Here is a 22,457-nt window from a genome sequence, read left to right as displayed (position 1 = left end):
AGCACATGCATCAGCTCTAATTGGCTGTCTACCGATTGGCTGCAGAAATACTACTACTAACTACTTACTGTGGTATGTAACCTATTATTCAAATCAGCCTCTGTACCATATGACTGGAGGATAGCTAATGTGACTCCAATTTTTAAAAAGGCTCCAGAGGTGATTCCGGCAATTACAAGCCATTAAACCTAACTTCAGTACCCAGGCAAAGTGGATGAAACTATAGTCAAGAAGAGAATTATCAGACACATAGATGAATACCATTTGTCGATGGCTTTTGTAAAGGGAAATCATGCCTCACCAATCTATTAAAATTCTCTGAGGGGGTTAACAAATGTGGAGAAGGATGATCCAGTGGATATATGTACTTAGACTTTCAGAAAGCCTTTGACAAGGTACCTCACCAAAGGCTCTTAGGCAAAATAAGCAGTCATGGGATAACAGGGATGTCATAGATCAGTAGCTAGTTAAAAGACAGGAAACAAAGGGTAGAAATAAATGCTCAGTTTTCAGAATGGAGAGAGGTAAATAATGGTGTCCCCCAGGGGTCTGTACTGGAACCAATGCCATTCAACATACTCATAAATGATCTGGAAAAAGAGGTAAGCTGATGATTTGCAGATGATAGAAAATTACTCAAGATAGTTAAGTCCAAAGCAGACTACGAAGAGGTACAAAGGGATTTCACAAAAGTGAGTGACTGGGCAACAAAATGGCAGATGAAATTCAGTGTTGATAAATGAAAACTAATGTACATTGGGAAACAATCTCAACTATACCTACAAAATGATGGGATCTATATTAGCTTTTACCACTCAAGAAAGAGTTCTTGGAGTCATTGCAGATAACTCTTGGAAAACATCCGCTCAATGTGTAGCAGCAGTCAAAAAAGCTAACAAAATGCTAGGAACCATTGAAGAGGGATAGATAATAAGACCGAAAATATCATAATGCCCCTATATAAATCCATGGTAAATCCACAACTTGAATACTGCGTGTAGATCTGGTCATCCCATCTAAAAAAAGTATATTATAATTGTAAAAAGTGCAGAGAAGGGCTATAAAAATGATTAGGAGTGTGGAATAGCTTCCATATGAGGAGACATTAAGAAAACTGGGACTTTACAGTTTGGAAAAGAGACAACTAAGAGGGGATATGATAGAGGTCTGTACAATTTTGAATGATGTGGAGAAAGTGAATAAGGAAATGTTATTTGCTTCTTCACATAACACAACTAGGGGTCAGACAATGCACATTCCACCTACGGAACTCATTGCCGGGGATGCCAAGTTCATGGAAGTTCAAGTCCATCAAAGACTATTAGCCAGTATGGCCTGGGATGCAACCCTATGCTCCGAATGTCCCTAGCCTCTATTTATCAGAAGCTGGGAGCGGATGACAGGGGATGGATCACTTGATGATTGCCTATTGTGTTCATTCCCTCTGAAGCACCCGGCATTGACCACTGCTGGAAGATAGGATACGGAGCTAGATGGACCATTGGTCTGACTCAGTATGGCAATTCTTATGTTCTTATGCCTTTCCTCAGCTCCATAGGAGGATCTGATACACCTTAGTCTACAGATCAAGCCTGAAGGGTTGGTAGGTCATATCTGATCTGGGTTGATGTGAGTCGGTGGTGATGGATTTGTAGCAATGTGAAAGATAGGAAGGGTGATCTTGTGGCTAAGGAACTGGACTTGAGCTCAGGAGATATGGGTTCAAGTCTCTGCTACTCCACAGCCTTTCTGAGTAACTCCAGGCAACTCCATTAATCTTTCTGTGTCTGAGTTATCCAGCTGTAAAAAGTAAGTGTATCTTTAAGTGCCTACCTCACAGGGATGTTGTAGAATTAAATCCATAAATACTCAGGAGACATTCAGACTCTACTGAGATGGGGGTCATTTTAGTACCCAGATAGATCAGTTTGGTAAACTGGCTTCTTTACTCAGAAACCTGGCACTGACCTTTCCCATTCTGCATTACCAATTTGCAAACCAGTCTGTCAGAAGCTACATCAACTGTGCAGACTTGTGTGAGAAAGATTTCTGTTCAGTTAGAGAATCCACAAATAACAAGATACATCCATAATCTTTAGAGGAGTGTGGAATAGAGCCAACAAAGTCAATGCACAGGACACCAGTGTGAGAGCCTGAGACAGTGTCCACCAACAAAGTATCAAGCTGGACTGTGAAAGAGACCAGTGATTGCCCGGGTGCAGGATGACTGCCAATTATTACATTTTCAACAACTGCTTTACTACATAATGACAAACTGATCCAAGGACTAGCACTGAAACAGAGAAGATATTTTTGCTGGACTCAGTTAACTATTGGTTTACTGAGGTGGGAGGGCATGGAGAGATGGGCGTTAGGACAGGAGAGGCCCATAGATCTGCATGCCCTTCTTCCAGGCACACCACAGCAGAGGAACTCCCAAGAATAACACCACTGTTCTGAATCTGCCAGTCTTTATACTTTACATTCTATCCAGTGGGTCCCCTCCTTAGAACACCCTGGGAACTTTTAAAAAATAAATGAGCACTGCACTCCAACACCTCAGTCAAACAGTTATCCAGACTCACCATCAGCAAAAGGTAAATACCAGAACACCACAATCAATGACCAATACAGCTACTCCCCCACATGATTCCCCTTTCCTATGGCTGATATCCATATCCCCTTAGCCATTTTTTTCCATGGCTTACACTTATTAGTACACAGGTACCACATGTGAAGTGATCTTGGGATTTAGGGAGTCTATTACAATGGCTGCCTGCTATGTAGCTGCTTCTCACAACAGCTTCAGAGGGAAGCAGGGAATGTGTAAAGCTGTATTATAAAGGCTGTTCAAAACATAGACATATTAATCCTTCTCTGAGGAACAGCCACTGATAGACTGGATTGTTCTACTGGATACATTCAGGTCAGAGGAGCACATAGTGAAGTCAGTAGTAGGTACATCCCTGGGCAGCCTCTGATAGAGCAAATTCAAAAATCTGGCCTGACAAAAAAAAAAAACAGGGACTGCCAAGGCACCTCAGACATATCCTCAATCAGGGTCCTTACTGTATTCTAGATATACATATTTTTCATTATAAAGGTTGTAAAGTCAAGTACTAAAAAGTGCCTGTGCAACCTTAATTGGCCTCCATGTGTGTATGCATTATGATACAGTTTTTAATTACATGATCACATACTATTTTTTTACAATACCCCTGCCTCATTCAGTGCACAGGATGGATGGTTTAATATTTAATATTTTGTTTTATCTTCATTGTTCAATACATTGACCTAGGCCTTATTTACTGCACACTAACTCAGCTCTGAATACAGAATTATTAATTTCTTCATGGGCTTTTCTATGGCACTCATCACTACAATATCTGAGTGCTGCACAAACATTAATTAATTTATTTTCACAACAGCCCTGTGAGATAAAGGATTGTTATTATCCTAATTTTACAAATGGGGAACTGAGGCATAGACAGATTACCGTCAAAAGTATCCATTAATTTTGAGTGCCCAGTTTGAGACACCTAGGATCTGATTTTTTCAGATTACTTACCATTATATAGCACTTAATATGCACAGTTGCCATTGACTTCAGTCACAGCTGTGAGTGTACAGCACCAGCAAATCAGACTCCAGGCTCTCCAGTCAGACATCCAGAAAATGAGGAACACACAATTACTGACAAAATGTGAAAAGTCTGGTTTTTAGTGATTTTGCTCAGCATCACACAGAAACCCTCACACAGAGGCAGGGACAGAATCTGATTTTCCAGACAGCATTCAGTTGCCTTAAACATGAGATCTTCATTTCTCTTCCTTCTGTACCTTGCCTCATTCACTACACACTTTCCAACTTCTGCAATAACTGAACCTGGGATCCTACAGACCGCACCTTCCTGCCTTCTCCAAACCTAATTCGTCCCCAGAGCAAGTCCAGCCTGTACACTGTGGAAAAATAGTTATGTAATGAAAGACTGTATAATAATGCACAAGGGGAATAAATTAAGGTTACCTCCCCGACCTCTGTGTTCCTCATCCTAGTCAGGTTCTCCTAACCTAGCTGATCCCGGTTATGCTACTCATCCCAGTCAAAGTCTCATTGCCCAGTAAGATCTAATCTCACACTGCCATCTCAGTGTCCCCCCTCAAACTGCCAGTCCCAGTCTCTTTGCCCAATTAGTCCGTATTCCCCACTTCTGGCTCCTCAGCCAAACTGTCTCTCTCCCCAACTGGGGAGACTGCCCTCAATGTTTCAAAGTGGTTGAAGGCAGGCCTGAAGCATAACTAATTTGCAAGCAGCTGGTTATGGCAAAGGACCCAGCTACCCCAAAGCACAGGTCTGAAAATATAGTTTGGCCATTCAGCACCCCACCCATCTCCTTTGATAGAAGCCTCGAGGTGCTCTGGTGCTTTTGATAAGTCCAGCCATCACCTTTGAAATCTGTCAGGATGCCCATTATCTGCTCATTACTCATATTGAGGGCCATCTCTTGGGTTGCTTGGAGTCATGTAATCTTTTGAAAATTTTAGCCTTATTGAGTAGTTCATAGCTGTGTGATGAAACTGTGACATCAGACATAATGATTTGCCCAGTCAGAATACAATTTATTTTGGCGCCTTTACATACTGTAATCCTGTTGGTTAAAAGTCTTCTAGTACTGAAATATTTAAATATGACCTTCTTGGATGTCACAGCCATACAATATGAAGGGATATATTCCTTAAAGTAACAGTTATCAAACTATCTGCTTTTTGTCCATAGCTTCTGAAGTGCTTGGGAGCAATTGTAATCCACATAAGGAAGTGAGTAATAAGCATATTTACAGATAATTCAATCTATATTGCCTGCTGCCAATGTTGACAGATGAAATGAGAAAACCATTATGACACAATGTACTTTCATTTTAAAAGCATAAAGTACTCCGAATAATAGTTCTGGATTCTGAGGCTCCAGACAAAGAAAGGCAAGTTCCTGGAAACTTACTTTCACTAGATGAATAGTCCTGTGGATCAAGTATTCCTGACTCCTGCAGTGATCTAATACAGGAGTCCACCAGCTCAAGTCCAGTTGTGAGCTCATCCTCTATATCCTTCTGACCGTCTGTAATAAAAATTATAAAAATTGTTAAAGAATATAAAGAAAATACAAGATAAAAACAATGACATAGAACCAATTAAAAATTCACAGCTAGTCAAGGGAATGGTAACATTTAAGGTCTAATTTTCAAAGGAGGTTGGAATGGGCAGACCCAGAAAAATGCACCAACATCCATACTTTCAAACGCCATCCTTTAAAAGTAAGGTGTTTGCTATCGGTAAGTATATTGAAAAATTCAGGTTTAATTACCGAGATATTTTTCACACTGATCACAATCAGAAACTTTGTACATGACAGTCTCTTGTTCTACAGCCATTTGTGTCAACACCAATTACTACCACTTCTCTATGGGGATAATTAATAAACAATTTTAATGAAGGCTAGCACATAAAATCCATGATTCCTCTAATTCTTTGTCCTCTTTTGGACAACATAGATATTATTGGGGAAATGTACATAGATACAGAATCCGGCCAAGATATACTTTACCTTGCGTTTGCCAATGAAACTGCTCTTCTGTTGAACTGTAAAAAAAAAAGTATAAATTAGAAAAGAAACAAATCTTTGGTAAATTATACAAAACTCCTACATTTTAGAAAAAATCAGTAGTACAGCGCTACCACTCAAATTTAAACCTACTCTGTATGATGCAGCTGATCAAAGATTGCTAAACCATAATCTTCAAGTGTCAAATATAAAATGTGTCAATTTCCTATAAATATTTTAAATATGGATAATTTGGACAGCATTGAAATTTTAAAAAAATCTAATTCTGATCAGTTATTGACATATACAAGTTTTAATTATAAATTATGTCCTCTCTATCATTTTAAATAATTAAATTAAAACAAAAACAAACTCTTTCAAAAGACAATGCTTTGCCTTGTAACGTTTAAAAAACCTCCTCTATAACTGCTTATAAGAGGCAAAGGTTGCTTTAGAAATGAAGAAGTGTCTTTGAAAAGATATATTTTATTTTATTTATGGATTATCATCCTGATCCTGCACTTATGGACATACTTACTTTACTCAGACGTGGAATTTCTATGACGTCAACAGAACTGTGTATGTGAGTAAAGCTAAGCACATAGATAAGTGTTTGTGGCATGAGAGCCTAAGAGTGGAGTATCTTTTAATTTTAATAGCATTAAAAACATTTAGGAAAAATTAAGTTTGAACCAGGAACAGAACGGTCATGCGCAATTCAGCTGGAATTTTCAGGACCTGCAGTTATCTTTCTTTTGCCTGCATAACTCCAGCTGAAATCAATGGGAGTTTTTTGGTGTTGATCGGCAACAGGGATTTAGCTGTTTCGTATTCACACTTAAAATCGATCAAGCTGGAAATGGTGATCATCTTTCAGATTATATAGGAATGATGGAAATTCATGAGGATGTACACTAGATACCATAGGTATATTTTCTGCTGTGGAAGAAAACTTGGTTCTTACGGTAAATTGAGTAATAATATATGCACTTCATAGAATCATAGAACCATAGAATATCAGGGTTGGAAGGGACCTCCGGAGGTCATCTAATCCAACCCCCTGCTCAAAGCAGGACCAATCCCACTTCACTACTATGCAGGATCTTTCTATTCCTCCTTTACATGTCAAGAATTGTCAGAAAAAAATACAGTCACTCAGTGATATGCATCATTATGGTAATTCATAGATTTCAAGGCCAGAAGAGACCATAATGATCAACGTGTTTGACCTGCTGTATAACGCAGGCCATAGAACATCAGTATATCTTTTAGAAAAGCATCCAGTCTTGATTTTAAAATGTTCAGTGATGAAGAATCCACCACAAACCTTGGTAAATTGTTCCTAATTACATAGGTATAAAGATTAAACTACAATAGTCACAATTAAAAAGTTTTCTTGGACCTTTATACACATCGGTAGGATATTACTAGCTTGATTGTCTATTTCCTACATTTATAATGGGGAATAGGATATTATCAGTTGTACCTGCCAATAAAAAAAAACCCAAACCTTTTAAATAGATCTATGTATTTGTTCATGTGAGGTTATGTATATATACTTTTTATTGAGAACATAAATTTTAGATCCTGAATCTTTTTCCCTGTGCAAAAAAGTTCTAGGTAAGTTTCTGAATGCCTTGGATGCAAGTCTTTATATCTATGTCCAGGGAGCAAACATATAAGGAAATTAAATTCAGGACCTTCCTTCTGAAGGCATTACCCTTTTTATGGGAAAAATACTTGGGTTAGGTATTAGCTTTATTTGACAGTGACAAAACACAAGGCTGATAACTGTCTAACTTGTATTTATTTAAATAATTTTAAATATGTTTATTAAACCCTGCCTGATGTTTGAAATTTACAACTAATACATTCAAAGTCATAGATTTCTGTTTTCATTTCCAACCACATGTAAACATCTAATATCTATGAATTAGGGCACATCTATCTGAAAAGTGCACGGCAAGTTAGAGTGTAAATCTACAGCACACAAATGTGTCATGCACTAACTGTCCGTGTGGACCCTGCTGTGGTGCACTAAAAGTTCTGCACTACGGAATTTTTTTCAGGGCATGGCAACAGGATTCACACAGTTAGTGCGTGTCACACTGTAGCACTGTAGATTTACACCCTAGCCAGCAACAAACTTGTTTATAGACAAGCACTTAATATTGATCTAGTACAGAGGGCATTCATGCCTCAAGGAATTGGCAATGTAATATAGACTCAGGGATAGGCACCTGCTGAATAGGCGCTATAATGCCTGTCATTATTAGGACACAAGATGGCATCTGGCCCATTTAGTCATGGCTAGAATTAATATTTTCAAAAATAGCCACCAATTTGGAGTACTCAGTTTTTGGTAGCCCAACCTGAAACACCTTGAGCCTGATTTTCATGGGTGCCAAACACCCACAACTCCAAGTGATGTCAATGGGAACTGTGAGTGCTTGTCACTTCTGAAAACTAGCCCTAAAGTATTTCAAGTTACCAAAACCTGAGTTATCCAAAATAATTAGTATCAGCTGCAGCCTAATTTGATATGAGGTAGTGGTCTTGGTCCATTTTCCACTGGACAGGTGTTCACATAATGACCATCATCATAACTGTTATTAAATAGCTAGATAGCAGTCTCAGGTCAGGGAATGAATTTCGTGTGAAGCTCACATTACCTCTCCCCCAAATTGGTGGGCAGAGGAAGCACGCGTACAATGAAATATGTAGATAAATAGTGGACTATGGTTTCTGCGGCTTCCAATCTGGCAGTTTCATGAGTGCTAAGTTCCCAAGAAACTTTTACAAATATTAAGTATAAGGAAAAAAAGAAAAGAAAAGGAAAATATTGGTTTGGTCCACCTAATATTTTTAAATGAAACACTGAAAACAAACAAATTTCATTTACCTGTCTTTGATTTGTACAACACAGAACCATTTTTCTGTGCCAAGCATAAAATAATCAAAAATGGGAGGTCAAAAAAAGTCGAACTCTTGTGAGAAATTGCGAAAATGTTCGCATTTTCCAGTTATGTGCAGGTTTCTCTTGATAAACACTGGAACTTTCACATGTCAAGTAGCAGATTTAATGACAAACATCTTTCATCATAATGACAATTTGATGAATTTGCACCATTACAAAGGATATGAATCTGTTCTCAGTTTGGAAAAAAAAACATGTAGCACCATGTTTTTCTAGTTAAAAAATATACTATTTAGATTTGTTATTCAGTAAATTCTAATTTAATTCACATTACTGGCCATTTCTTAATTACTAATCGAGACTCCAATCGTACAATTGGATGCATTCATGCTTACCCAAACAAAATCTGATGCAATTTTAAATTGACAAATTAAAAATAAAGCATCCTTTAAATAGTATGTTCTGGCTTTTCTTTCTTTATTTTTAAATTTTCTTAAGAAAATAAAAGTTTTCCTGCCCCTGTGCTTAGAGGGATCTGTTTATCAAAGGATAAATTGACTAACATAGACACCGACCCTCCAATAAGTTCCACAAGTGAAAGGGTCTGCCTGACTGAATATAAATCATTGAAAGTGACTATATTAGGTTTTATAGTTTTTATTTTATTTTTCAGGAATTTCATGGTATTTTCTTTTATCCATTCTACCCAAAGGGTGTATGGATAGGTGGGTGGGAGGGCTGGGGTGGAGGCTGGCAAAGCAAACCCACCTAGTACTCACCCTGCAGCAGTGGCTCCTGTCCTACGTATGTGGGTCCAGTTCCCCATCCTGAGCATTGTCAGCTAATGCACTGGGTCGCAGGACCATTCAGGCTTGGCCCAGCTGCTCCTCCATCATAAACAATGGCGGTACAGGCAGGTCAAATTTGAGTGAGTGGTGCTGCAACCTGTGTGCCAGTTGCTGCTGCAGGTTGAGTTTTTAAAATTGTTTTATACATTGGTTTTCATTTTATTTCATGTTGTTATTTCACATTTGCAAAAAACAAAACAAGCAAACAAAAAACACATGGCTGTATTTATGATTCATTTGCTATAACCTGATGCAACTGCCATTAATTTAACATTATTTCTATTTCAAGTTATTCCATTGCATACAAGACAGCCAGTCTGTTTCATTATATTAGTATGACATGAAAAAAAATCAGATGTTGCCATTTCAGTGTACAAGAGTAATTTGTATTTAGTACATATTTATGTGTTCTCTTTTGGTAGAAGATTGTCTTTGTGGCATTGCTTCAGGCAAGTATCTAAAGAAAAGGAGTGTAAATGTTCAAAAGTGACTAGAGATTTGGGGCGCCTCAATTTTTGAACACTCATCTTGACACACCTTTAGAATGACCTGACTTTTAGAAAAGAATGGTTACTTACCTGTTCTGTAACTGCTCTTCTTTGAGGTGTGTTGCACATTCCATTACACTTTGGGCCTGTGCACACCCAATGCACCGAACCCACAGAATTTTTCCCCACAGCAGTGCCCATTAGGGCGATGCATGCACTCTCTGGATGCTAGTGCTCTCAGCTGATGGTATAAGGTCAGAGATGCCTTGGCCCCCTTTCACTTCCTTCACACCAGAATCCTGGAAGTATAGACTCCAACATAGTCTCAGAGGAAGAAGGGTGGGTTGTGGAATAGACATGTGCAACACTTCTCGAAGAACAACTGCTGGAAAGCAGGTAAATAATGAGTTTTTTTTCTTCTGTCAACTCCTCTTTAAATAACTCACAAGGAGTTTGGAAAGGAGAGCTTTGTGATCCATTGAGCAAAGATTGCAACACCACTCTCCCAAATTTGGCATCAGCTCTCAAAGCTTAAGAGATAGCATAATGAATAATGAACATATGTATTTATGAGCAAGCTGCAGCTCTGCAAATGTCATTGATGGGCACATGACCCAAGAATGTAGTTGATGCTGCCTGTGATTTTCTAGAATGTGCTGAAACCCCTTCTGGTTGAGAAAACTTAGTGATGCAGAGATATGCAGGATGAGATCTAGGATGATATTCTCTGCAAAGAGAGAGGTTGTCATTCATCCTGTCAGAGAAGGTAAATAGCTGAGGGGACATTCTAAATGGTTTAGTCTTGCCCAAGTAAAGGCTAATCCCCTGCAAACGTCGAAAGTATGGAACCTTTCCTCATTCCTATGAGAGTGAGGCTTTGGAAAAAAGATTGTTAAATAGACAGACTACTTCAGGTATAAATCCGAAACCAGTCAGAAATTTGGAACGGGGTCATAATAAACCTTGTCCTTAAAGAAGATCGTATACGAGGGAGGGGGGCAGTCTGCAACAACGCTCAACATTCTCCTACTCTCCTGGCTACCAAGAATGTTACCATCAGGTAGAGATGCAACAATGAACCAGTAGCGATACAGTCAAAAGGCAGATCTACTAATGGTGGCACGACCAAGTTTAAGTCACAAGGGAATGTAGGATCTCTCACAGGTGGAAAAAGCCAGCTTAGTCCCTTTAGAAATTACACAGCCATTGGGCTAGAAAATACAGTTTTTCCCTCTATAGGAGGATGGAAAGCAGAAATTATCACCAAGCATATCCTCAAGGGCCTTATGGGAAGTCATTTCTCTTTTGGGTGAAGTAAATAGTCCAGGATAAGCTGGGTAGAAATTTGCACTGTTGCAACCATATAGAGAAACATCTCCATTTCATCAAGTAAGAGTACCTAATAGATGGTTTTCTACTATTTAATGGTATGTCTGAACCTCTACAGAACACTTAGCCTTTTGAGGTGTCAACCATGGAGCATCCAAGCTGTCAGAGGAAGGATGGGAGGGTGAGATACAGCATCTGATCATGGTTCTGCGAACTTATATGGGTGACTTCAGACAGTGCTATTGGGTCATTAATGAAGACATCAGGAGATCTGAGAACAAATGCAGCCTCAGCTAGGCTGATGTTATCAGTATTAGTATGGCATCCTGCCTGAGCTTGCATAATATGTTTGAATCCAGGGAACAGGAGTACAACAACTTGTCCTTCCATGTCAGAAGGAATGCATCTGAGACAGATCCTAGGCTGTGACCTTCCCCAGAAAAGAATGTGTAACATTTCCCTGTTCAGTCACATAGAAAACCAATCTCTGATATTCCCCAAGTGAAGAAGATGGATTTGACTACCTCTGTCCAGAGGGACCATTCTGTGACAGTGCACCCCATAAGGCTTTATGGGAATATGCTTATGAATGTATATATGACATAACTGGAATATGTTTTATGCTACATATGCCATATAACATATATGTGTGAAGTTTATGATCTACTGAATCTAGTCATCCTATCTGTATGCATGTATCATTTTTGTATTTGAAGTTATGAATATTGGCTGTGTACTTGCTTGATTTTTAAGTAGCCTTAGTAAAGCATTTGGTCAGCTTCTTGAGAAAGGAATGTGCAAATTAAGTGCCCAATCAAGAAGCACTTAACGGACAATGGATCTTGGAAGGCTCCAATCCACATAAAAAGTCTACATGAGGATGTTCAAGGTAGCATGTAAACCATGGCACTACCTGTAAGTTCTGAGTCATGCATGGGCATGTGACTTGCCCATGTGACTCCAAAACTCCATCTTGTAGCTGTAATTCTACACGGGGGGAGGGAGGGGTCTCCACCCACAAGAGAAAGTCTATTTAAACCCCTGGGAGACTCCTCCATTTTGTCTTCAGCTGGCTGAAGAGATAGCCTCTCCACCCCCAAGGATACCTGAAAGAAACTGGAATAAATGACAGTAACTCCAGGGGGTGTGAGTGATTGCTGGACCCAGACTAGAAGGAGATTAGTTTGTATAAGGAAGCTTACTGGAACTCCTCTGAGGGTGAGGTTTTATCTGTATTCAGTTTTCTTACTGTATTGGGCATAGACTTGCGGATTTTATTTTGTTTTGCTTGGTAATTCACTTTGTTCTGTCTGCTATTAATTGGAACCACTTAAATCTTACTTTCTGTATTTAATAAAATCACTTTTTACTTAATTAACCCAGACTGTATTAATACTGGGGGGGGAGGTGCAAACAGCTGTGCATAACTCTCTATCAGTTTCAGAGTAGCAGCCGTGTTAGTCTGTATTCGCAAAAAGAAAAGGAGTACTTGTGGCATCTATAAATTTGTTAGTCTCTAAGGTGCCACAAGTACTCCTTTTCTCTCTATCAGTGTTATAGAGGGTGAACAATTTATGAGTTTACCCTGTATTATACAGGGTAAAACGGATTTATTTTGGGGTTTGGATCCCATTGGGAGTTAAGCATCTGAGTGTTAAAGACAGGAACATTCTGAAGCTGCTTTCAATTAAGCCTAGAGCTGTTAGGGGACGTGGTTCAGACTTGGGTCTGGATTTTCAGCAGGTTAGCGAGTCTGGCTCAAACCAGGCAGGGCACTGAAGTCCCAAGCTGCAAGGGCAGGAAAGCAGGGGCAGAAGTAGTCTTGGCACATCAGGTGGTAGTTCCCAAGGGGGTTTCTGTGATCCAACCCGTCACACATTCATGACTCATTCTGCATTGTAAGGATTCATGGACTTGAACCCTGGTTTGCAGAACCTGGGATAGCTTACATTCCCACAGTGCCACTGGTAGGCCATGCAGAGCCACAGCCAGGGAGCACTGTTGGGAGTAGGTGCTGCAGGAAGTACCACCCAAGGGAGCCAGAGTGACAGTACCCTCTGTGATCCTCTGATTGGCCAAGCACCCTATTTAACCCAGCGTTGCCCCAGGAAGTTGTCTGGGCAATCACACAGACTTTGACCTGCTGCTAGTCAGACTTCAATTTGTCTCCTGGTCTCCAATCCCAGCTTGTCTCTGACCCTTAGTCTTGCCTCCTGGATCTAGCCTGGTACTACCTCTGATCTCTGGTCTCTGACCCTAGCCAATCTCTAACTCCAACTCTCGCTTACTGAACCTGGATCTTGTGATTTCTTTGACTCCTGCTCAGTGACTACTGTCCCTGACATGCAGACACCAACCCAGCTGTGACTTACATGAATGTGCCTTACATGAATGTCCTGCTGGAATGATCCACCAGATGGTTCTGAATACCTGGGAAAGGTTTTGAGGTTCAAGGCATTTTTTGATGCAAAAAATTCTAGAGATCTATGGCTTCTTGACAAAGGCAATCTAACCTGGTCCATCCCTGTCTGTTGAAGTAGAACATAGCAGCCATGTTGTCCATGACTACTTGCACAATATAGCCTTTGATTTGCAGAAGGTGAAGGTGACATGCCAGGTGAATCACTCAAAGTTCTCAAACATTTATGTGGAGAGAAAATTGTTGATCCAACCAAAGTCCCTGCCTCTGGAGGGGCCCCAGCTGAGCTCCCCATCCTAGAAATGAGACATCCAGGACCAGAGTCATGGAGGGCAAAGTCAGAGAAATTGGGACCCTTTCTCATACATTGGCAGGGTACATACACCAATCTAGAGATGACAAGACACTTGCAGGTACATGAATCAGCAAGTTCAGTGGATGACGAGAAGAACAATATATAAACTTCAGCCACTCTGACATGCCTCTGACATGAAGTCTGAAATGCTGTATTACATATGTGCAAGCTGTCTTGTCCTACAACTCTCAACCAATTCCTTAGTGTTGTACAAGGACGGTCCTTGAGATCTTTGCACAGATCCAATATTCCCTAAAATCTGGCCTCAGATAAATATGCTCTCGCACAACTGGAGTTGAGAATTGTTCCTATAAATTCAATCCTCTGCACCAAAAACATCACTTACTTGTCCTTGTTGATCAATAGGCCCAGAGAATGAAAAAGGCACTGAATCTTCCCAACGCTGACCTCCATTTGATGCTCAGAACCCTCAGACCAACTAGTTGGGACACTGGGTCCTTCTGAGATGTGCAGTGACCACTATCATGCAATTTGTGAAGACAGACCGAAGGGAAGGACTGGGAATTGATAATGAATATTAACCAAAATAAACCTTTAAAGCAACCTGTGGCTTGGTTGGATAGCCACATAGAAGTTGTGTCCTTTAACTCAAGGGATCAGTCTCTGGCATCTAAGGACCCAATAATGGAGGCTAGGATGATCACACAAAACTGTATCTTTTTATGTATTTGTTCAGATTTTGCAGATCCAGAATATCTCTGAGGCCTCCCTTGGACTTTTGGAATAAGAAAATATTGAGAATAAAATCCCTTGCCCTGAGGCTGAGGAGGAATCTCTTCTATGGACCCTGAATATAAAACTGATGCCATTTCTTGAATGAGAACAGTTTCATGAGGTGATGCCTGAAAAGGGACAGGAAAGGGGAGGGGGGTTGGGAGGACAGCAACAAACTGCGGGGTATAACCCAATCCCAGAGTACTTAGCATCCAATCATCAATTGTCATTGATCCAGGTCCAAGCACCAAGGGAATGGGCCAACCTGTTGCCAAAGGAAGGGACAGGTAACAATAGATACCAACAAGGTGGTTTGCTGGCCTCAACTATGGTGCTAGATAGACTGCTGTGGGCTGTCTCAGCAAGGCTGAAGCAGGAGAAGGAAGTAGTGGTCTCCTTCTTTGGTATTTATGATGCCTCTTCATGTGTTCAGACTGTATTATAGAGTAAAAAGGATACCTCTTCTGAGTTTGAAGATGAAACTGCTTCTTCTTAGGAGCTGGTTATTCATGCCTAGAAATATAAAGGCTGCCCTAGAGTATGTGTGTGTGTGGTTTTTCTTTTTCTTTTCTTTTTTAGCACTTCATCCATTTTCCCAGTAAACAATAGAAGTTCATCAAACAAAATGTCTTCAGTCATCTGCTGGACTTCCACTATCCCAGCCAATTGCTACCAAGAGGAACAATGCATTGTAATTGTGGTTGCCATTGCTTGTGCTACAGATTCTGCATTATCCAAAACAATCTGAAGGGTCTGGACACCAGACAACCCTCACTAAGCATGGCTTGATATGCTTGTTTGGCCTCATTTGGTAGTTTGTCTATGAATTTAGACAAATTGTCCCAAATAGAAAAATCATATCTGGTTACAAGATCCTCATTGTTTGCAATTCTAAATTATAACCCCCAAGGTCAAACAAACTTTTCTACCAAATAGATCACTTTTTTATGATCATCATCATCTTTGGGGGTATACTTGGAATGCCCTTGTCTAGACTTTTTGGTGACTGTAGCCACCACCAAGGATCCTGAGGTGGCATGTGAAGAAAAGTAGTATCTCCTCCCTGTTCTCTTAGCCATGAGTGGAATATATGAAGGTGTTTGCAAGAATATTTTTGTGGGCTCTTGATGGCTTCATTAATTGGTAGAGCCAGTCTACCGGGCTCTGAGATGTGTATGGTATCTGCTAATTTATGTGGATTTTCCTGCCCTGTTTTCACTGGATACCTAGAAAATTATCCATACTTTTTAACAGTTCCTGGTAGGTTTTACAATCATCAGGAACCAGTCATGATGATTCTGACATTTGCCTGAGCAGGACAAGACAATGATGTGTTGAGTGGTGATTGTACGGCTTGTCCTGTACAGGTGGATGCCTTATGTCCTAGTCAGATGAGTCTGGTATACTCAGAATCACATCCAGCACGTGATTGGTACTGAGGCTGGTCCAGGGATTGGTACTGGGCATCTTTCTATGGAGCGGAGGTAGCCCCTCCCGCTGAGAAAGTGAGAAGAGATGGCCTCTCTCCTCAGAGGGAGGGGGAATGACAATTGGAGGGGAAGAGGGTAATGGTGGAGGGACAGAGGTACATAGGGGAGGAGACTGAAAGAGACAGATGGAGAGAAAAAGGGGGAGGGAGTACGGTTGGCCAGAGGGACAGGAGGGGGAGGAAAGCCAGAGGGATGGAGAGATGGAGAGGGTGGCCAGAGGAATGGTGGCGGAGGGCAGCCAGAGGGACAAAGGGAAACCAGGTCTGAGAGAGACCATGAGGTCAATGAAGAGTTAGAGGTTGAGAGAGAGTTAGAGAGCACAGACAGACATGCAGAAGAGGGCTCATAAGAACATAAGAATGGCCATACTGGGTCAGACCAAAGGTCCAGCCAGCCCAGTACCCTGTCTACCGACAGTGGCCAATGCCAGGTGCCCCAGAGGGAGTGAACCTAACAGGTAATGATCAAGTGATCTCTCTTCTGCCATCCATCTCCACCCTCTGACAAACAGAGGCTAAGGACACCATTCCTTACCCATCCTGGCTAATAGCCATTAATGGACTTAATCTCCATGAATTTATCCAGTTCTCTTTTAAACCCTTTACTTTAAGGTTCCTTTACTTTAAGGCTGGCTAGTCAAGTCAGTCCATGTTTGGTGGCATGTTTCTGAGCATCCGTTCCTGTTGGTTCCTGAGCGTCATCTCTGGGCATGTCCTATCATTGATTTATGTGGTCCCAGAGATCTGAAACAGGGGAACCAAAAGCCTTTCAGATCCCATGGGTCTGGTCTAACGTACACCTCCATCAAGCAAGCACCACTGGAGTTGAGTCCATCCCTTCAGGAAGTCATGAAAGGCACTTGAGGCTCAAAGACTGACTTGGGCATTACACAATACCCAGTAAGCTATTTGCAGAAAGAGGAACCTTGAACTGCAAAAAAACCCCCCAAACTGTAAGATAATAGGCTGTGCATACAGAGATAGATAGACAGACAGATAGGTAGATAGACAGATAGATATTTATGTAGAGGGTTGTATTTAGTTAAGTACACTTAATAGTATGTTATAGTGTGTGTGTGTGTGTGTGTGTGTGTACATATATATTTTCAAACCATTATACTTTTTATATATATATATATATATATATTTTCTTCATGTATTTAATGTTATTGTAGGTAGGTGGAATCCAGTTCCATTTGTTCTGGTTTAAATAAAATCCCCACTATGTTATTTTTTTTTACAACCATTGGTATTATCTTTGGTGCCATTAAATAACCTTTTATCAGTGTAACATCCACCCAGGTCTCACCTGCTGCGTAAATTATACCACCTCAGTGACAGACCATTACTAAATCTTGGTTAGTCTTTTTTGAATGGGGTGACCCTCAGACGTATTTCAAATTATAACCCAATAACCCTTCTCAGAGAGGTCTGTTTACACTTGGAAGTGACGGGAATAGACAAACCACTGGAAAAGCTGTTCAAGACACTGGAGGCATGCCTTGGGGGTTCCAATATAGCTATTGATAAGGCACCAGATCCCAGTAAAAAGCACCCTATAGTATTCTGTCTATAGTTCTACTCCTATAAGACCATCAGTGCCAAGATCACGATCTCCATGAGGATGGTGAACGTGAACCTCATGATCTTCTATAATAAAATCTGTACATATAAGATCTTACCTCCAACTCCAAAGAGGAATAGGAGTAATCTGATCACCACTGAGGTGCAATCCTGGGTGATGCTTAAGGGATCAGAGATTTGGACCAGTTTCCAGTGCTGGTACCGGGAGAAGCATGGGGGCTTACCCACTGACAGTATCACACATCTGCTCTGGAGAGGCATCAAAGTCTTCTTAGGAGTTATCAGTACCAATGGCTGCTGCAGAAAAATTGGTGCTGAGTGAGCCGCAGCTGTAGACATAGAAAGTACCAGTCCTTGCACTGAAGAAGCAAAGGGGTGGTGAAACATCTACCTTTTGAAGTAGTGGTGAATCTGGCATCAAGATGCAGAAGAGGTCCTTGTCTTCTGCATATGCCTGTAGTGTCATCAGTATCAAGAGTGTCAGATGGATAGCAGCATGCAAGGAAAAACTTGAGGCTTTGGCAGGCCCAGGCAATGGAGTTGGTCTCAGAAAATACAAAAGCTGGTGCCTGAGTCAAAGACTCTTCACTGAGAGTCAAAGTAGTAACAGTGGTATCAAGGACTGCCCAACCTCAATATCGGATTTACTCCTGGAAGATTCTGCAGGAGATCAAGCCTTCTTTGAGGAAGACTTCCTAGGCTTTGAAGACTGTGCTATGTCAGATGATGTCTGCCTTTTCGATGGTACCAGGGAAGGAGAATGATGCCTTTTCCTGGGATCCTTCTTATGAAGGGTATCTGCAATGTCTGGAGATGTACTCCTGGATGAGTGGTGAACATACAGCAGCGAACCGAATAGCTCTGCTACAATAAGGGGCACAGCACAGACTCAATAAGGAAGCACTGGAGCCTTACCTCTCTCGACTTCTGGGTTCTGTGTTTGAAAACACTGCATATATGGCACTTATCCCTGACGTGTGTCTGCTCCTACAGCCAGAATAGAGCTTAAATCCGAAGGATTTATGCTTGGGCAAACTGGTACCAGGCGTCAAGGACTCCAGGAACAAATAAAAATCCCTAAGCCCCCAAAGTAAAAATAAAAAAATTACAAACAAGTATCACTCAACTATACACTATAACTGACACTCACAACTGATTACAAAGTTTAGATAAATTCTGAGAGAAAAAGGAAGAGTTGTGTGGCAAGACACAAAACCCATTCCAACTACCAACCATGGGCAGTGAGAAGGAACTTTAGGGGAGTCAGGGTGGCTCCACCTTTTATATTTTTGGCTGGGAGAATGAGTTTGTGGAGGGCACATGCTGCCTGGACGGGTACCACTATGGGAAAACATATCTGACTTTAGTACACAGGGCATGCACGCACCTGAAGAAGAATGGACATGTGCAATCGCTCAGAGAAGCAGCACTAAGCACCCACCCTCTGAAAATAGGCTCAACTTAAGATACTTCAAGTTGGGCACTCAAAATTGAAGGCACCCTAAATGACCTCCTGGTGTCCTGTCTTAATGCAAACCTAAAGAACATAATTTTTGGTATAGATATATGATTCCTTACATATTATCCATACATACATTTCACAATGATTATTGTGATCAGTGGGCTACAGGCTCTTGGAAGAGACCTCACATGCCACCCTTTGGTGAATTATTATACAGATCTTATCTGATCTGACCTAGGGGATTCCTGTAAAACTTTATGCACTCCCTGTGTTCTCTGCCAGTTGGCAACAAGGAGTCCCTGAGTCACAGAATAATTTTGTATTTTACTTTATTATCATTATTATTATTAATAATATTATTATTTGTAGTTTGGTAGCACTTAGGTGCCCCAGTCATGTGCATAATAGAAAGATGGTCTCTCCCACAGCTTACAAACTAAGTATAATTTTAATTATCTTCTTCCTCCCCATTCCACCTTCCAGCCTCACCAACATTTAATGAAGTGTTTTGTTTTGTTTTATTTTCCTCCTTTTAAAATGTTAGGGGCCATAGCTGCAAAGGAACCAAAACCTATAGTGTCTCCTATGTGACTTCTGCAGTCCTCTTCCTCCCCTCACTTTCAATATTTAAGAAACTGAATTGGGAGCCATAAGCCTTCTTCTCGTTCAAGTGTCTAAAGTAAAACTTAACTGAAACATTGCAAGGTATTTCTGGAGCGTAGCATCTGGGCTGGGAGGTAAAGTGGTGTCCTCCCTTTCAAATCTTATAGCTAGCACTACTGCTAAATTTTATGACCTACATCCTGGCCTGAATCCCTAGTAAGCCCAACAGAGATAGCAAGGTGTGGGCAAAGATGACCCTACGATACCTGTACATACCCCCAGCAGGGGACCACGCCACTTCCTGGTGAAAAATTGAGCAAACTCAAGTTGCTCATTCCAGCAGCCAGGAACCATCCAGATGCAGTGATATCCAGCCCATGCCCCCTTTTGCTCCATAAAATCCACTATACAGGGGAAGGGAATCTGGGAGGAAAGTGGAATAGTAGCTGACATACAAGGATTCTCCTGGACTGGTCGAATTGTGAATTCATTATCCATATAAAGGAGCCTTAATGGGGCCAAGAACTATCTTAATTAGATACATTATTTGTCACTTATTTGATCAGTGTTACACAATATGAAGATTAGAGCTGTAATGTGTATACTATCTCACTCCAACTGCTTGCAACTTATTTATATGGCTTTTCTTTTTCAACGATTAAAGCAAAAAAAAAATGTTAAGTCCAGAAAAAGAATAGCTTCATTATCAAAGTAGGAACATAGTTTTTGTTTCTAAAGATACCTGAAGCTTCCTGATTCATTTTGTAACGTTAGATCCAACATGAATATTAACAAAATATATGTTTGTAGTTATTGAAATAACCAGTAGTAACTGCCTGCAGCTCTTCTCCATCAGCTTTCAGCTTAAAAGCATAATTTCTAGAAGTAAAAGCTCTAGAAGTCGGTACATCAAAAAATGATAGTTCAGCACTAAGCAGGAAGCATCTGTGCTGAAACCTACTTTTTAGAAGTATGTACCATACTGTATCAAATGATGCACCTTTCTGAGAAACAGAATTTAATACAGTGAATTAAATATATTGTCCTTTTTGGGTACAAATAACAAAAGATCTACATATACTAGGAAACCCTCCAATAAAGATTTCTTCCCCCTCCCCCAACAAGCATGAGTAAAGTAAAATTTCTGCTGAAAATGTAATATCTGATCTTTGCTGAACTCAGTGATGTGGACATTGCATGGATGCAGAAATTGAAAGCATCAAGTAGTAACAAATCTTTGTCTGTTCATGGGGGTTTATATTTGTTCTTGTATTCTATGAGGGAAAAAGAAGAATACAGCATTCTAAAAGTAACATTCATATTGGGGAACATCATTATATAAACAGGCTAATAAGAAAAGTGTACCGATACAGTAACTCCTCACTTAACATTGTAGATATGTTCCTGAAAAATGCGATTTTAAGCGAAATGATGTTAAGCAAATCCAATTTCTCCATAAGAATTAATGTAAATAGGGGGGTTACGTTCCACGGGGGTTAGGGTTTTATTGCCAGACAGAAGACTATATATATAACACACACACAGTATAAGTTTTAAACAAACAATTTCACACTGGTAGACAGCGATGACGATTGCGAAGCTAGGTCGAGGTGGTGAAGTCAGAGGGTGGGATATTTCCCAGGGAATGCCTTACTGCTAAATGATGAACTAGCAATTGGCTGAGCCCTCAAGGGTCAACTCATTGTTGTCAATGTAGCCTCACACTCTACAAGGCAGCACGAATGGAGGGAGGGGAGACAGCATGGCAGACAGAGACAGAGACACACACCCTGTGTGTGAGAGAGAGAGAGGTGCACATTTCTCCTTTCAGTACACTGACACTACTCTTAAGTACACTACCTTGTTAAGTTAATCAGCAAGCTAAGACCGCAGCAACTGCTGCCAGGAAGCTCCCTCCATCCTGAGCCCTGTTGTGTGTCCCCCCTGCTCTATGGAGATGGGGTAAGCGGGGTGCAGAAGCAGGGGGGAGGGGGACACCCTGACATTAGCCCCCCTCTCCTCCCACTCTCCACCCCCTCCCAGCAAGCAGGAGGCTCGTGGAGCAGCTCCAAGGCAGAGGAAGGAGCAGCACATGGCAGTGGGGGGAGGGACAGCTGAACTGCCGGCAATTGGTAGCCTGCTGGGTGGCTGCCACACAGGGAACTTAGGGGAGCAGGGAGCTGATGGGGGGCTGCCGGCCCACCCTGGTTCCAAGCCCCCACCAGCTGGCTTCAACAGGCTGCTCTTCCTGCAAGCAGTGGACAAAGCAGGCGGCTGCCAAATGACGGTATAAGGGAGCATTGCGCGACTTTAAAAGAGCATGTTCCCTAATTTATCAGCAACATAATAATGAAACAACGTTAACCGGGACGACTTTAAGTGAGGAGTTACTGTAACGTGTGGAAAGTTCAGATGCACAACAAGGATTGTAGAAATGCTAAGATCCCATTACCAGAAAAGCCTGAGTGTGTATAGCAATCTATCTAAATCAAGTTTATTACTTTTCAGGCTTGGCATACACAACCACATTTTGAACTTCATCACAGCTATAAATAAGTAAAAAATTGATCCTTTGGAAGCTATGTATGCTTGAAGTCCAGAAAAGAATACAAATGAAGAGGACCTTAAAG

The 22,457-nt window shown here is 40.9% G+C and overlaps 1 protein-coding gene across 10 annotated transcripts in view; it reads right to left on the bottom strand.

Annotated features, from left to right (window-relative positions):
- CTNND2 (catenin delta 2) overlaps positions 1–22,457 on the bottom strand; it is a 1,224,220-nt gene that overhangs the window by 548,696 nt on the left and 653,067 nt on the right. For all 10 annotated transcript variants that reach the window (XM_038392622.2, XM_043508458.1, XM_038392619.2 and 7 more), the window contains 2 exons: positions 5,602–5,636; positions 4,999–5,115 (listed from right to left, as the gene is read on the bottom strand). In XM_038392622.2, coding sequence (XP_038248550.1) covers positions 4,999–5,115; positions 5,602–5,636 — 152 coding nt within the window. The remainder of the gene's footprint in view (positions 1–4,998; positions 5,116–5,601; positions 5,637–22,457) is intronic.

The sequence above is a fragment of the Dermochelys coriacea genome, chromosome 2 (assembly GCF_009764565.3).
Source record: "Dermochelys coriacea isolate rDerCor1 chromosome 2, rDerCor1.pri.v4, whole genome shotgun sequence".
Lineage (NCBI taxonomy): Eukaryota > Metazoa > Chordata > Testudines > Dermochelyidae > Dermochelys > Dermochelys coriacea.
Note: the sequence above shows the minus strand (reverse complement) of the source record. Positions and strands in the feature narration are given on the sequence as shown.